The sequence below is a fragment of the Phacochoerus africanus genome, chromosome 8 (genome assembly GCF_016906955.1).
Source record: "Phacochoerus africanus isolate WHEZ1 chromosome 8, ROS_Pafr_v1, whole genome shotgun sequence".
NCBI classification, from domain to species: Eukaryota; Metazoa; Chordata; class Mammalia; order Artiodactyla; family Suidae; genus Phacochoerus; species Phacochoerus africanus.
The window spans coordinates 128852160-128866231 of NC_062551.1; the positions used below are offsets into that span (position 1 = coordinate 128852160).

Genomic DNA, 14072 nt, shown 5'->3' on the forward strand with positions numbered 1-14072 from the left:
ATTAGGGAAGCAATCCCGTTTACCATCACATCCAAAAGAATAAAATACCTAGGAGTAAACCTACCTAAAGAGACAAAAGACCTGTACTCTGAAAACTATAAGACACTGATGAAAGAAATCAAAGATGACACAAATAGATGGAAAGACATACCATGTTCTGGGATTGTAAGAATCAATATTATCAAAATGACTATACTATCCAAGGCAATCAACAGATTCAATGCAATCCCCATCAAATTACCAAGGACATTTTTCACAGAACTCAAACAAAATATTTTAAAGTTTGTTTGGAAGCACAAAAGACCCAGAATAGCCAAAGACATCCTGAAAAAGAAACATGGAGCTGGAAGAATCAGGCTCCCTCACTTCAGACTATACTACAAAGCCATAGTCATCAAAGCCATATGGTACTGGCACAAAGACAGAAATATAGATCAGTGGAACAGGATAGAAAGCCTAGAATTACACCCACACACCAACAGCCAACTCATCTATGACAAAGGAGGCAAGAATATACAATGGAGAAAGGACAGCTTGTTCAATAAGTGGTGCTGGGAAAACTGGACAGCCACATGGAAAAGAATGAAATTAGAACACTCCCTAATACCACACACAAAAATAAACTCAAAATGGATTAAAGACCTAGATATAAGATCAGACACTGATAAAACTCTTAGAGGAAAACATAGGCCAAACACTCTCTGACATAAACGACAGCAACATCTTCTCAGATGTACCTCTTAGAGTAATGACAATGAAAATAAAAATAAACAAATGGGACCTAATCAAACTTCAAAGTTTCTGCACAGCAAAGGAAACCCTAAACAGAATGAAAAGACAACCCACAGAATGGGAGAAAATCTTTGCAAGTGAATCAACTGACAAGGGATTCATCTCCAAAATTTATAAACACCTCCTACAGCTCCATACCAAAAAAACAAACAACCCCATCAAAAAATGGGCAGAAGATCTAAACAGACAGTTCTCCAAAGAAGACATACAGATGGCCAAAAAGCACATGAAAAGATGTTCAACATCACTCATCATTAGGGAGATGCAAATCAAAACCACTATGAGATACCACCTTACACCAGCCAGAATGGCCATCATCAAAACGTCTACAAACAGTAAGTTCTGGAGAGGGTGTGGAGAAAAAGGAACCCAGGACACTGTTGATGGGATTGTAAATTGGTGTGGAAAGCAGTATGGAGATTCCTCAGAAAACTAAACATAGAACTACCATTTGATCCAGCAACCCCACTCCTGGGCATCTATCTAGAGAAAACCACGACTCGCAAAGACACAGGTACTCCAATGTTCATTGCAGCACTATTTGCAATAGCCAAGACATGGAAACAACCTAAATGTCCATCCACAGAGGAGTGGATTAAGAAGATGTGGTACATATACACAACGGAATATTATTCAGCCATTAAAATGAATGAAATACCAGCATTTTTAGCAACATGGATGGACCTAGAAATTATCATGCTAAGTGAAGTCAGCCACACAATGAGACACCAACATCAAATGCTTTCACTGACATTGTGGAATCTGAAAAAAGGACGGACTGAACTTCTTTGCAAAACAGGTACTAACTTACAGACTTTGAAAAACTTATGGTTTCCCAAGGAGACAGTTCAGGGGCTGAAGGGATGTGCTGGGGTTGTGGGTGGAAAGCCTATAAAATTGGATTGTGATGAACACTGTACAACTATAAATGTAATAAATTCATTGAGTAATAAAAAAATAAAATACATTAAGCAAAAAAACCCAAAAAAGACAAAAAAACTAAAAATAAGTAAAATAAAATTAACAGGCGTATTTTGCTAAAAAAATAAAAGTTACATATACATAGTATTTTACATAAAGTAGGAATATACTTTTGGAACTGGAAAGACTAAACTTACACAAATGTTACAGAATGATGTAAACTATTTTACCTTATGTATTTCTTCCTGGGCTTGGATACCTCAACAATTATAAATATGAACAATTATTCCAGGTAAAAACATCGGTCTTTAAATATATCAAATTTGGGTATCTATGTTTGTATATTCTTTCCTGTGTATTTCCTCAGAAAAGTTATGGCAGTTTGCAAGAATACAGAATAAAATTTGAAGCATATAAATATATAATAAATGTTGAAAAATAAGGTTGCTGAATTATTACTCTAAAAAAATTATCCAAGCAGGACAATCCTTAAAGATACACTATCATACCAACTGCAGAGCAGCTCTTTTAAGATTCCAAAGCATTGCTTTACTTAGCTTTATATTTAAAATAGTGATTTAAATCTGACAAAACTTAGAATTAATTACTGTGATCAGGTACTGATTACATCTCCACAAAATCCTACCGGAGTCCACCAATTGTTCCAATGGTGTCAAAATTAAAATATTATATCCTGGGACATAAAATCTTTCAAATCAAATTATTTCCACACATTATTCCCTATAAAAATTTTTGCAAGTTAAAACAAAATGTGATTTGTCGATTCAACCTCAAACTCTATTTTAAATATGTTAACATTTAAAGAAAACGTTAAGATCTTCCCATTTCTATACCTACCCAGAGGCTCTTTCTGACATTGTACTAATAATAGTGTCTATTATGAACCTAAACAAAGCTTATATATATATATATATATATATATGTTATATAAAAAGTTATATACATAAACTTCATTATTAGATAAGAATTAACGGTAATAATGCATAATAATTGCAGCACATGGGCATTCATTCACTAGGATACTAGAATTTCTATGCATGCATTAAAAGCTTGATATTTTATTTCAGAACATATTTTTAATTAAGTGAACTCAAGACAGTACATCAAGACTTACTTCACTATTATCCTAAGGTAAACTTCCCCACTATACTATCTAAAGGAATGGCAAAGAAGCCATGTTTTGAGCTACAATTCCTTTTGTCATTTCTGACTGGATCAATACTAAAGACCAAATCCTGGCTGGCCAGAAACAAAGTGGCCTGGCATGAAAAGATGAGCCCTTAGGAATTAGAACTGGGAGAAGAACTCATGATTCAAATATGTAATTAGGAGATATTAAAGCAAAAAAATGTCGAAAGGGAAATCATGAAATCGTATGACAGCCATGAGGTAAGCCGATGTTATGAGAAAGATGTAATTACTTGTAAACAATGACAGAAAAAGAAATAAACATTTGCAAGAGAATAACTGACTGAACTGGTGGTAATGAGAAGCCAACTGAGAATATGCATAGGTGATTCATACAGCAAAGCACTAGAGAGGAGTCAAACTTTTTTGCTGTTGAGGTTCCTAACATTTCATCTACTCCAAGTCTGGCCTATCAGTGCAATAGTTTCTGTTTTTTGGATTTCTATGGCATAACTGTCTCCACTACTCCTCTACTTGATCTTTACATTTCTTTACTGCCTGAGGTAACTTGAGTAAACCTCTGCTTTCAAAAACTAAAGAGGCTTGATTAGCCTCTTTAGCATGCTTAGAATCTATAGCTGATTCTAACCAAATCACATTTCACATCTAGCTCCTGAAATACAACCTTTTGGATTTTCAGATTATTCACCTATTAGTAATAAGCTAATGAATAAAAGAATGGCAATTCAACCAAAAAAAGACTGATAAATGGATAGTCAAAGATAAAGTGACTATAGAATTCTAATCTTTCATTTATGGCATACTTTTGCTTTATGACACCCCCTGCCAGGAATGGAAAATGGCTTTATCTTGCATACTAAATCTCATCAACTGGTATTGGCCACACAAAAGTGAGTTACTGAAAAGGATCCCAAAGCCACATCAAGGCCTCAATAGGAGAGAGGCCTAGATTTCTTGGTTGTGTTTTCTGGTCATGCATTGTTATAAGGATTCTCTTGGTTTCAGATTGTTTTTACAACAGGGCCTGTCTTAAACCATCTTAAATGTGAACATCTATGTAAGGATGGTAAGGTCTTTGAAATGTTTTAAATCATTGTGGAAATTCAAAGAACATGGCCTGTTTTACAAGATATTGGTGGTTCATAAACCATATTTATTGCTCATCACCTGAGATGGTATCAAACTTAAAAATGAACTCAATATTTATTCTCCTCTCCTATCCTGAATTACATCCTTTATTAGATAGACACTAGATAAAAATTAAGATAATATTTTAATTTTAGATAGCAGTCCAAACTCTGTGGTCCCTCTTCACAATAATGGAAAAAACAAACTTTTTCTCTGAGGATATTTTAAGCTTAAAATAATACAGGCTTGGCTTATTTCTCAACACTCTTCTTCATAGAAGAGGACTGGACTATATATTCCTTGAAATCCCTTCTAGTACTATTTCACAGTTCTTACAGAGTTTAGGGGCATCTTCTATAACTACGGTGAAAATGGAGCATTCTTTGAGTAAATATATTTAATTGTACAAATTTGTAAAGTATGAGTGAGATTGGTCAAGTCACCAGAGGTGAAATAATTTTAAATACTACTAGGCGAGGAAGAGAAAGAAGTGACATTTACTGAAATACCTGTAATATTCTTTACATATCTAATTTCATTTCATCTCAAAGATAATTCTGGGAAGTAAGCTTTATTATTTCATTTTGAAATGAGGAAACAGAGGCTCAGTGAAGTTTAAGGGGACTGCCCAGGGATATTAAGGTTAAGTGATAGAGCCAGAATTCAAAGCTTCACGTGAAATGATTTGAAACTGTTCTGTAAATTAGGTTTTGTTCACATAGAGCATATGGATTTTCCCTTTATACAAAAAAATTGAAAGGCATTAATGACAAAGTTATTCGTGTTTCTAAAATACATCAGTGTATTCGCTGATCCCAACCGAATAGGAAACACTTGTCCTAAGGGCTGTGACGTGACATATATTCCCACGGGTGAAACATGCACTGGCTGAGCCTCTTTTGCTTGGTTAGATCTTACTCTCTCTCCAAGAAAACTCCTTTGAAGATCAATTTCAAGCAGCAGGTAATGAGTTATAACGGAATTATAAAAAAGCAAACTTTCTCAAAACAAAAGGTTTTATTTTTGAACAAGCCTTTATCCCCCAAGTGAAAAAGTCAAGAGACAAATGTAATCTTCCGCCAGCACCTTCGTTCTTCATAGTCTCCTCCAAAAAAGCCAAGAAGTAAGAGGTGCCAGCAGCCAAACCTTGTGCAGATGCTCTTTTCTCCACCGAACCGGCGCCCCTGCTTCTCGCCTCCCGCATCCCGGTCCCCTTCAACGGAAAAGGCGGCCGCCACGCCCTCTTTCGGCTTCTGGGCTACAACGGTGCGGGTGCGGATGGGCCACCCCTGGGACAAGCTCCGGTCACTTAGGGACACGTCTCTAAGGGGAAAGTGCCACTGACTCAAGTTGGTACTTCCAGAGCCTACGCCGGGGCTCTCCCGTTCCCTTCCCTCCACTTCTGTTGCCAACTCCATCAGGAAAACTAGAACCTCCTCGGCGCCGCCACCCGGCCTTTTACAAATTCTCAAAGCACCGGCCATCCCTCCCCGGTCCTCTTCAGGGCCCCTCTTGGGTCTTGCAGGATAACGACAAGCTCTTCCCTTACCTCTCCCGCACTGGCTTCTCTGGGAAGGGAGGGCGGAGAGGATAGACGTCCAGCCGAGCTCGCGTCCCGCAGTTGTAGCGCCCGCCGTCCGCACCGCGTCTTCTCGAGCCCTGCTCTCTCCCGGCCCCCTGAGGCCACGCCCCCGCCGGTGAGGCGCAGTCAAGGGGGGGGGCGCGCATGCGTACCAAGGGTGGAGCCGGCAGACGGAGAACCGGAAACTTAGACCAAGTTCCGAGCCCCGCCCCCGCCGCGCGTTTCGCTGCCTGGCCCTTCGGACCCGCTGCGGACCCCTCCCGGACAGCCGACCTGCCCGGCCCTCCCGTGCGCCATGTCTGGTTCCTCCAGCGTCGCCGCCATGAAGAAAGTGGTTCAGCAGCTCCGGCTGGAGGCTGGGCTCAACCGCGTGAAGGTGAGCAGGGGCGGGCGGTAGGGGGGGAGGGGACGGAGGGGGAGGCGGGCGAGCTGGCGCAGCGGCTGTCGCCTTCCCTGGGGGATGCGCACTCTGCGGCGGGCATCCCGGGGGCTCTCGCCTCCTTGGGGAAGCTGCGCTTGGCCGCGGGGATCCCGGCGGCCCGCCCTAGAGAAGTAGCGGCGCGGGTCGGTCGTGTGGTTCGGGGGTCCGGTTACTGCTTTCCGCCCCAGACTCTGCCAGGCCGGCTGGCCCCTGGCGGAACGGCGGCTTTCCGCATTCCGGCCCTGCTCCCTCCTCCTCCCTCCGCAGCTACTCGGCGCCTCTTCACTGGTAGCTGCGCCTCCGCGCCGTCTGCACCCTTACCGGCCCAGTCCGCCGGCTCCCCTGCTTCGTCACCTGGCGGGCTTTTATCCGACATTGGATTCAGAACAGACATGTTTTTTCTTTTCATGGGAGTATTTTCCCAGATCCACGCCCTTTAGTATATAGATTCTTATTTCCAGTTTCTCTCATTCACCGAACGTGAAAACAATTCTTGCTAAACTTTGTAGGTTAAAGAAGCGTGCTTTCGAAATGTCCCCAGGGTCTAAGGTCACTACTGGTGCCCCGTATAGCCTCGTACAAAGCGCGCGTTTCGACGCTGGCACAGTTTGCTTCTTTCCGACCTTGGCATATCTGTTGGTCCTCATACCCGAAAAAGTAATTAGGGTGGATCAGTGTTATTTTGGCGTCTACTTAGCATTGACCTTGTCCTGGAGTTATTTACTTTTGAGAAAAAGCCTTTGGTGGGTGTTAATATGATTTGCTTCTGTGTTCATCAGGCTGCTTTTTACTTCCCCCTGAAATGTTTTGTGGAGTAAGATGGTCTGGCATTTACCTATTTCCTTAAGTAGAAATGTTAGGGACCTGGTTTACTCTGTAAGGTCACCTCAGGAGGGAAGGGAAATTCCCATCCGTCTTGGGATGGGATTCCCCTCCCTTCTTGTCCCTTAAGTGCTGTAAACTCCATTGCTGTTTGGAATCCATTTCTCTAATCTCCAGATTCTTACCTTTATCCCAGTCGTTTATGCTTAGTCTTATTTGGATTTAACTCTGAAATCATTGTTCTCATTCAGATGTGCCTTTATCATAGATTGGAGTGGCCCTAGGAGGGGAGAATGGGAGGAGGGGGCAAAAGGCTAGTTGAAAGCGGTAACTGTTAAGGAGGGCTATTTAGCCCTCGTCTCTGAAGAAAATGAGGTGAAATCCTTAGACTAATAAATTACTCTTGATTGCTTTACCGTGAAAACCTTAGCTCCTCCAATAATTACCCAGCATGATGCCAAGCATCCTATATTTAGGAGGCTTTTGGACATTAAAGCCACCGCAAGTGATGTGGTTTTAGAAGACTTGGTTTATCTGATGCCAGGGCTGTACGTAGCAAGGAAGGGAGGCACTCACTGTAAATTGGGACTTTAAGTGGGCTTTTTTTTAGACATGTTGCAAAATGTGGCTGGTTCGATTTAATTTTGTGCTTCTATTTTATTTGTCATTCTGTGCCAAATGCTTTTTTAGTGATATTTTACCTTTGAATTAGCACGAGTTTACTTTTTAAACTTTTGTGTTTGAGTAGTTGATAGAAATTATCACAAGTGTTTGACAAACTCTCCCAGATGTCTGGTAACTGGCTATATACATTTTGTTCCAAGCCCAGGGCACTGATAATTATGCCAGGATTTTAGGGTGGATGGATGGTGATTATTAGTGAGTTAGAGGCTTGCAGCTTGTTTTGAGTTTTGGAGCCTTTGTCTCCATTCTCCCCAGCAAATGGAATTCTCACTGTTCATTTTCTCACTTGTGGTTACTTGGCTGGATCTCTTGTCATAGAAATCTCAGTTTAAATGTCACCTCTTCAAAGACATCTTTCCTTTAGGTCATGATCTAACAAAACACCCTTTTTCCGCAGAGTGCCTTGTCTGTCCTCATCTAAACTGTCAGCTCTATAACAGCAAGGTCCTGGCTGTTCTTACATATTCTCAGTACCTAGAATTATATTTGGCACATAGAGGTCATGAGAAGTTTGTGAAAGGGAGTTTGGTTGGAGCCTACCTACACTTTAGGCAGAAAATTAACAGATGCTTTACTGTATCCTTACTGCTGATTAATGTGAGTGAATGAAACCAAGTTATAAGATAGTGAAAAATGATACCACCATTGCTCCTTTGTAACTACACCTTTGCTGGGGAGTAGGGGTGGCCATTTGCTGTATTTACTTATACAGATGTTAAATAAATTTATGGAACTCATTACCCTGGACTGGTGTATAAGCCAAAAATAACAGATTTTGAGAAGAGTTTAGTTCATCTCATGATGATGGATCCTTTTATCAGGTTAATCTAGGGTACAGCTGTCATCTGCAAGGTTTCTTTGTATAGGGAGCATTTGTGATGCCCTCAGCTCCCTTTCAAATATTACCAAATATTGCTAAATATTACCCAGCCAGAATGGACACCTGTTTTCATCCTCTCGAGGATAATTAAAACAGAGAATAGGATAAATGATTATTTTCCTCATCCTCCTAAGCCTCAAGAGTTAGAATATTGTATTTATTTGAGACATCTTTCAGTCATTCATGTTATATATTTGAACTGTTCAGTTTGTTTTGGTATCCTGCTCACACCTTATCAGAATGTATACAAATAGTAGATGATTAAGTGATACATGACATAAAGAAAATAACTATGAAGCCAAAGTTCTATGAAGCCAAAATTCTTTAAGTCCTGTTTGAGTGGCATTGCATATATGAAAATTACTTAATCACACTTAAGGCAGATATACAGTTTCTCAAAGGCAGCCTGCTCAGCAAAGTTGTTAAGATAAACTGAAGTTTGCTAATCAGCCTTTCAGTAACGTGACATTGAACAGATACTATTGCACTGTCCAGTTTTATAACATTAAACAACTGATGGTACATAATACCAAAACAATGAACTGTTCATTCAGAGTAGGATTTTCCCAGTATATTGCTTCCAAGACAGAGTGATAGTTTACTAGCATTTTAATACTTTTTGCTTAACCTATAATACTCTTTGTACTGTTTTTAATAAAAAGCAAGACTGTTGGGTACACTCAGGGTTACACTGGCAAGTTAAACTAGCAAGGAGAGCTGAATATATGACTGTTGACCTTAAATCTGTATATGTCTTCTTTGAATTAAGAGAAGTGTTTATTGGCAGGTATTTTTGAAGATTTGAGAAAGCTTTATTGAAACATTTTCACCATCCCTCATTCCCCTCCCCAACCCCCTCTGTTATAGGTTTCCCAGGCAGCTGCAGATTTGAAACAGTTTTGTCTGCAAAATGCTCAACATGACCCCCTGCTGACTGGAGTCTCTTCAAGTACGAATCCTTTCAGACCCCAGAAAGTCTGTTCCTTTTTGTAGTCAGGTAAGTTTCCTTAAATAAAAACAACAAAACCCCACAGAGTTGGGGTCAAGTCTCTTTCTTTGCAGCATTTGTAAATTGAGTAAGATTATCCATACACTTTTGTTTGACACTTGGAGTTTATAGTCTTCTTGTTTTGTGAGGATTGATGAAATTTGCTCGTTTGTAGTCATGAAGACTTTCTTTTTTACCAGAAAGGGTTAATCCTCTGATTTAATAACCATAAAGAGGACATAGTAGTTACTAGAATTACTACAAAATTTTACTGCTATGACAAGGCATGTTACCTTTTATAGCATTGGCCTAATGGTATAGTCTGGTGTCCCCAAATATTAGTTAAGTAGCTAAGTTTTATTTTGTATACCTAGCATATGTTTACACAATTTTAAAACCTGCATTGTTTATGGTGGTGACTCAAAGTACTGTCGCTTGATTTGGATTATGATCCAATAAAACAGCACAACAAAGAACTGGGAGTAGTGAATTTAAGAGAAATTCTGGAGATAGTTGAATAAGCTGACATGGTGCTGGGTATTTGGAGGGGTAATAACAGGTTTTTACTTTTATTCTTGTTTGTTAGGTAAAGATAAAACAAGAGAGAAATGAGATGAATAAGTTCATGGTGGTAGATGGTGGATTGGATTTCAGCGGATTAAGAAACTAAAGCTGGTCTAAAACATATTTTTACATATTAACCTGTAACCTTACAGAATGAATGTCAGTGTATACAAAAATATAATATTAAGAATAGGGGAGTTCCCGTGGTGGCTCAGTGGTTAATGAATCCGACTAGGAACCATGAAGTTGCCAGTTCGATCCCTGGCCTTGCTCAGTGGGTTAAGGATCCGGCGTTGCCGTGAGCTGTGGTGTAGGTCGCAGATGCGGCTCGGATCCCGTGTTGCTGTGGCTCTGGTGTAGGCCTGTGGCTACAGCTCTGATTAGACTCCTAGCCTGGGAACCTCCATATGCTGTGGAAGCAGCCCTAGAAAAAGCAAAAAGACAAAAAAAAAAAAAAAGAATAGAGATGTGACCAAAACATATGATATGGATAATTGAAAAGTACCTTTAATAAATCTATAGGACTAGTCAGAGTGTCTTTTTACACCTATTAATCTACAAGAAGCAAACTTAAAAAATGCTTGGGGGGGAAAAAAAAAGGACAACCCTGTATGGCACACACCCTTTATAAACATTCTGACTACTCAAAGTCCAGGAAGCTACTTCCTAAAATACCACATTACATAGTTGTGCCCTCCCTAATTAAGCTTTGTAGACTTGGGAGTGTCCAGGAAGTCTGTATAAGTAAAACATGTTTCCAGAAAATACAATGATTGGTTGAATTGGTTAGGGTTTTCCTTTGACTGTAAGGAAGTAATTCTTTTAAATAGTCTAGCACCTTCATATTTTAAGTTTAATAGTTCCTTCTAGCAGTATTAATTCTGCATGGGTTTTTGAAAATTTTATATTAACTGTTTATTAAAGGTTGTTTTTAAACCTCTCTTATATTCTCTTCATAAAGTATTTGCTTTAAAAATAGTTAAGCTCTTTCAGAGCAGTTTACAGATGTGTTTAAATGACTTGCTCAGGGTTTAAATATGGCTGGGGAGTTCCCATTGTGGTGCAGGGGAGATGAATCGGACTAGGCTCCTACCATGAGGTTGAGGGTTTGATCCCTGGCCTTGTTCAGTGGGTTAAGAACCTGGCATTGCCATGAGCTGTGGTGTAGGTCGCAGATGTGGCTCGGATCTGGCATTGCTGTGGCTCTATTGTAGGCCAGCAGCAACAGCTCTGATTTGGCCCCTTGCCTGGGAACCTCTATACGCCACTAGTGTGGCCCTAAAAGGACAAAAGATAAAGGACAAAAAAAAAATATGACTGGGATAGGAATCCAGATTTCAAAGTAAAATAATGGCTATTAATCCTGGGAGTTTTACTATAAAACCATAGCACTGTACATATTATGATTTGAAATAAGTATTAAAATAGACATTACCATGATTAGCTGATTAATTAGCACACCTAGAAATAACCACTGTTTACAGGTATTTCAAGAGGAAAAAAAAATCGTTTAAAAATAATGATCACAGTATTCAGTTTTTAAAAAACACTTGAATTTTCTTATTTAATAGTCTTTGTAAGTTCCCTGGTAGTCTGATGGTTAGGATTCCGTGCTCTCATTTAATAGTCTTTGTAAATGAGATTTTATGTGCTTGTACTATAACTTATACTTCATGGAATATTGAGGTTTTCAAATTTGAGGCTACAATGAGATGAAGGTCTTGGTACCTATATGTATATTTTACCTATTTCTTTACAATAAATTTCTATAAATAAAATTATTCAGTAAGGAATGACATTTAAAATTTAATAACCTTGATAATTACTGCATTACTCAACTTCGCTGTTCCACCTAAAGTTTAAGTACTTTTTTGTTGAGCCCTTGACAGACCTCAGACTATATGCTATTTTCTGCCTATTTTGTTTTTGTAATTTACACTAATTTAAATATATTAAATGAGACTAAACATTATCACCGATTCTATTTATGCTTTTTGAACATTTTTGTAATGAAGTAACAAATTTTTAAATAAGTGTTACTATCCTCAATTGGTTTGTTAGTTTTTATTAAAAATAAATAGGGAGTTCCCGTCGTGGCGCAATGGTTAGCAAATCCGACTAGGAACCATGAGGTTGCGGGTTCGGTCCCTGCCCTTGCTCAGTGGGTTAACGATCTGGCGTTGCCGTGAGCTGTGGTGTAGGTTGCAGACGCGGCTCGGATCCCAAGTTGCTGTGGCTCTGGCATAGGCCGGTGGCTACAGCTCCAATTCAACCCCTAGCCTGGGAACCTCCATATGCTGCGGGAGCGGCCCAAGAAATAGCAACAACAGTAACAACAACAAAAGACAAAAAAAAAAGAAATAGAAGATACCTTTTCTACCTTTCCATTTAGGTAACTTATCCTGAAGTTGTTACGCCCATGTTTTTACTTTTTTACTATATATATTATGTTTTATAGTTTTAAAACAGCTTTTTTTTTTTTTTTTTTTTTAATGGTCACACATGTGGCATATGGCAGTTCTCCAGCCAGGTTCAATCTGTGACCTATGCTGTGGCAACACTGGATCCTTAACCCACTGCCCTGGCTGGGGATAGAGCCTGTGCCTCCACAGTGACCTGCAGTCAGATTTTCAACCCAGTGTTCCAGAGTGGGAACTCCAACGTAGCTATTATTTTTGAAGAACTATTAAATTGCACTTTTTTTTCTCAGATTTGTGTTAATCCATAGATTGTTTAGTCTCTATTTCTGTATAGTATGCGGAACAGTAGTTCATGTGTATAAACCTTATTTATCCATGCCCCTTCTGAGTTGCATTTAGGCTGTTTCTAGTTTTTTGCTGTTAAAACATTACTGTAGTGAATATCCACTTACACATTTCTCTTTGTGAATAAGTTTATATAGGTAAATAGAAATGATTGCATCTTGCTTTCTTCAGTGGTATTGCTCATTTTCTAGGGGTATTCAGATTTTTCTCAGCTTAAGCGATTTTTATTTTTAAATTTTTTTTTGTCTTTTGTCTTTTCAGGGCCATACCCATGGCACATGGAGTTTCCTAGGCTTGGAGTCAAACTGGAGCTGTAGCTGCTGGTCTGCAGCACAGCCACAGCAACACCAGATCTGAGCCATCTCTGCGACCTATATATACCACAGCTCACAGCAATGCCAGATCCTTAACCCACTGAGTAAGGTCAGGGATCGAATCTGCAACCTCATGGTTCCTGGTCGGATTTGTTAACCACAGAGCCACGATGGGAACTCCCTATAAACTATAAGTTACATATATTTTAGAGTGGTTCTGAAAGTTATGAGAGAAAGTTAACATTTACACCACAGGCATTTTCTATTTTGTTTCTCCCCCACACCCAGAGGTCTGTGATGTCTGCTTACTTTAAGTACTTTATGAGCTGATATTCAAATGAATGACCTAAAAGTTATGTAAGATATACTGCTATTCAGAAAAAAACTATTGTTCTTATGATAACTTTATCCTAATTTACTTTTTTTTTTCATTTCAGGTTTTCTAAACCACTTTTCATGAACCAGTGAATATTCCAAGGAGAGCTAAATTTGAAGCCTGTATAAAAGCCTATCTCTGTAACACGTGCCATACTATACAAAACAAACTTATACTTTTGTCAGTCCTTAACATCTACCTCTCTGAATTTTCATGAATTTCTTTTTCACAAGGGTAATTGTTTTATATGCACTGGCAGCAGCATACAATAAAATACTTAGTACAAATGTTTTTTGATTATTGGTATTTTATATTATTGGTACTAAACACTGTTTATTGTTTTGAACACCTAAAAAGAATGACAATTTTCCCATAATCATTGGGGTTAAGTTTTGTGTTTGTTCCATCAACTCATCTCACTTTATGCCATACATTTACAAATCTGCTGGAGAATTAAGCTGCAAACTTACTTTCTTAAGGTCAGGAGGAGGCTAATAATAATAATAGTTTCTGTTCGTGAGTTGTTTATAGGGTTAACTTTGTTTTCTAATAAACTTTCGTATTGGTTATTACCATTATACCTAAAAGTTATTTACTTTTATAATAGATGGCTTTCCTAATAAGATTTGACATAAGAATTCCATTAGAAAATGTACAAAAACTGG

At 39.0% G+C, this 14072-nt stretch overlaps 2 protein-coding genes across 2 annotated transcripts in view; one reads left to right on the forward strand and one right to left on the reverse strand.

Annotated features, from left to right (window-relative positions):
* The window catches only part of SPATA1 (spermatogenesis associated 1), a 46122-nt gene extending 40440 nt beyond the window's left edge, over positions 1-5682 (reverse strand). Inside the window, exon 1 of the mRNA XM_047794217.1 lies at positions 5561-5682. The gene's annotated coding sequence lies outside the window, so the exon portion shown is untranslated. The remainder of the gene's footprint in view (positions 1-5560) is intronic.
* Positions 5683-5776: 94 nt separating this feature from the next.
* On the forward strand, positions 5777-13694 carry GNG5 (G protein subunit gamma 5). The gene is made up of 3 exons (XM_047794215.1): positions 5777-5969; positions 9268-9397; positions 13469-13694. Exons 1-2 carry the CDS (start codon positions 5889-5891, stop codon positions 9391-9393), a joined length of 207 nt encoding a protein of 68 aa, XP_047650171.1. The 5' UTR covers positions 5777-5888; the 3' UTR covers positions 9394-9397; positions 13469-13694.
* The last annotated feature ends 378 nt before the right edge of the window (positions 13695-14072 follow it).

Bases quoted from the DNA above. Each gene is read 5' to 3' on its own strand.
- GNG5 (XM_047794215.1), top strand. From the start codon at position 5,889: ATGTCTGGTTCCTCCAGCGTCGCCGCCATGAAGAAAGTGGTTCAGCAG. The intron at 5,970-9,267 runs GTGAGCAGGGGC...CCTCTGTTATAG, and splicing joins CTGGGCTCAACCGCGTGAAG to GTTTCCCAGGCAGCTGCAGA.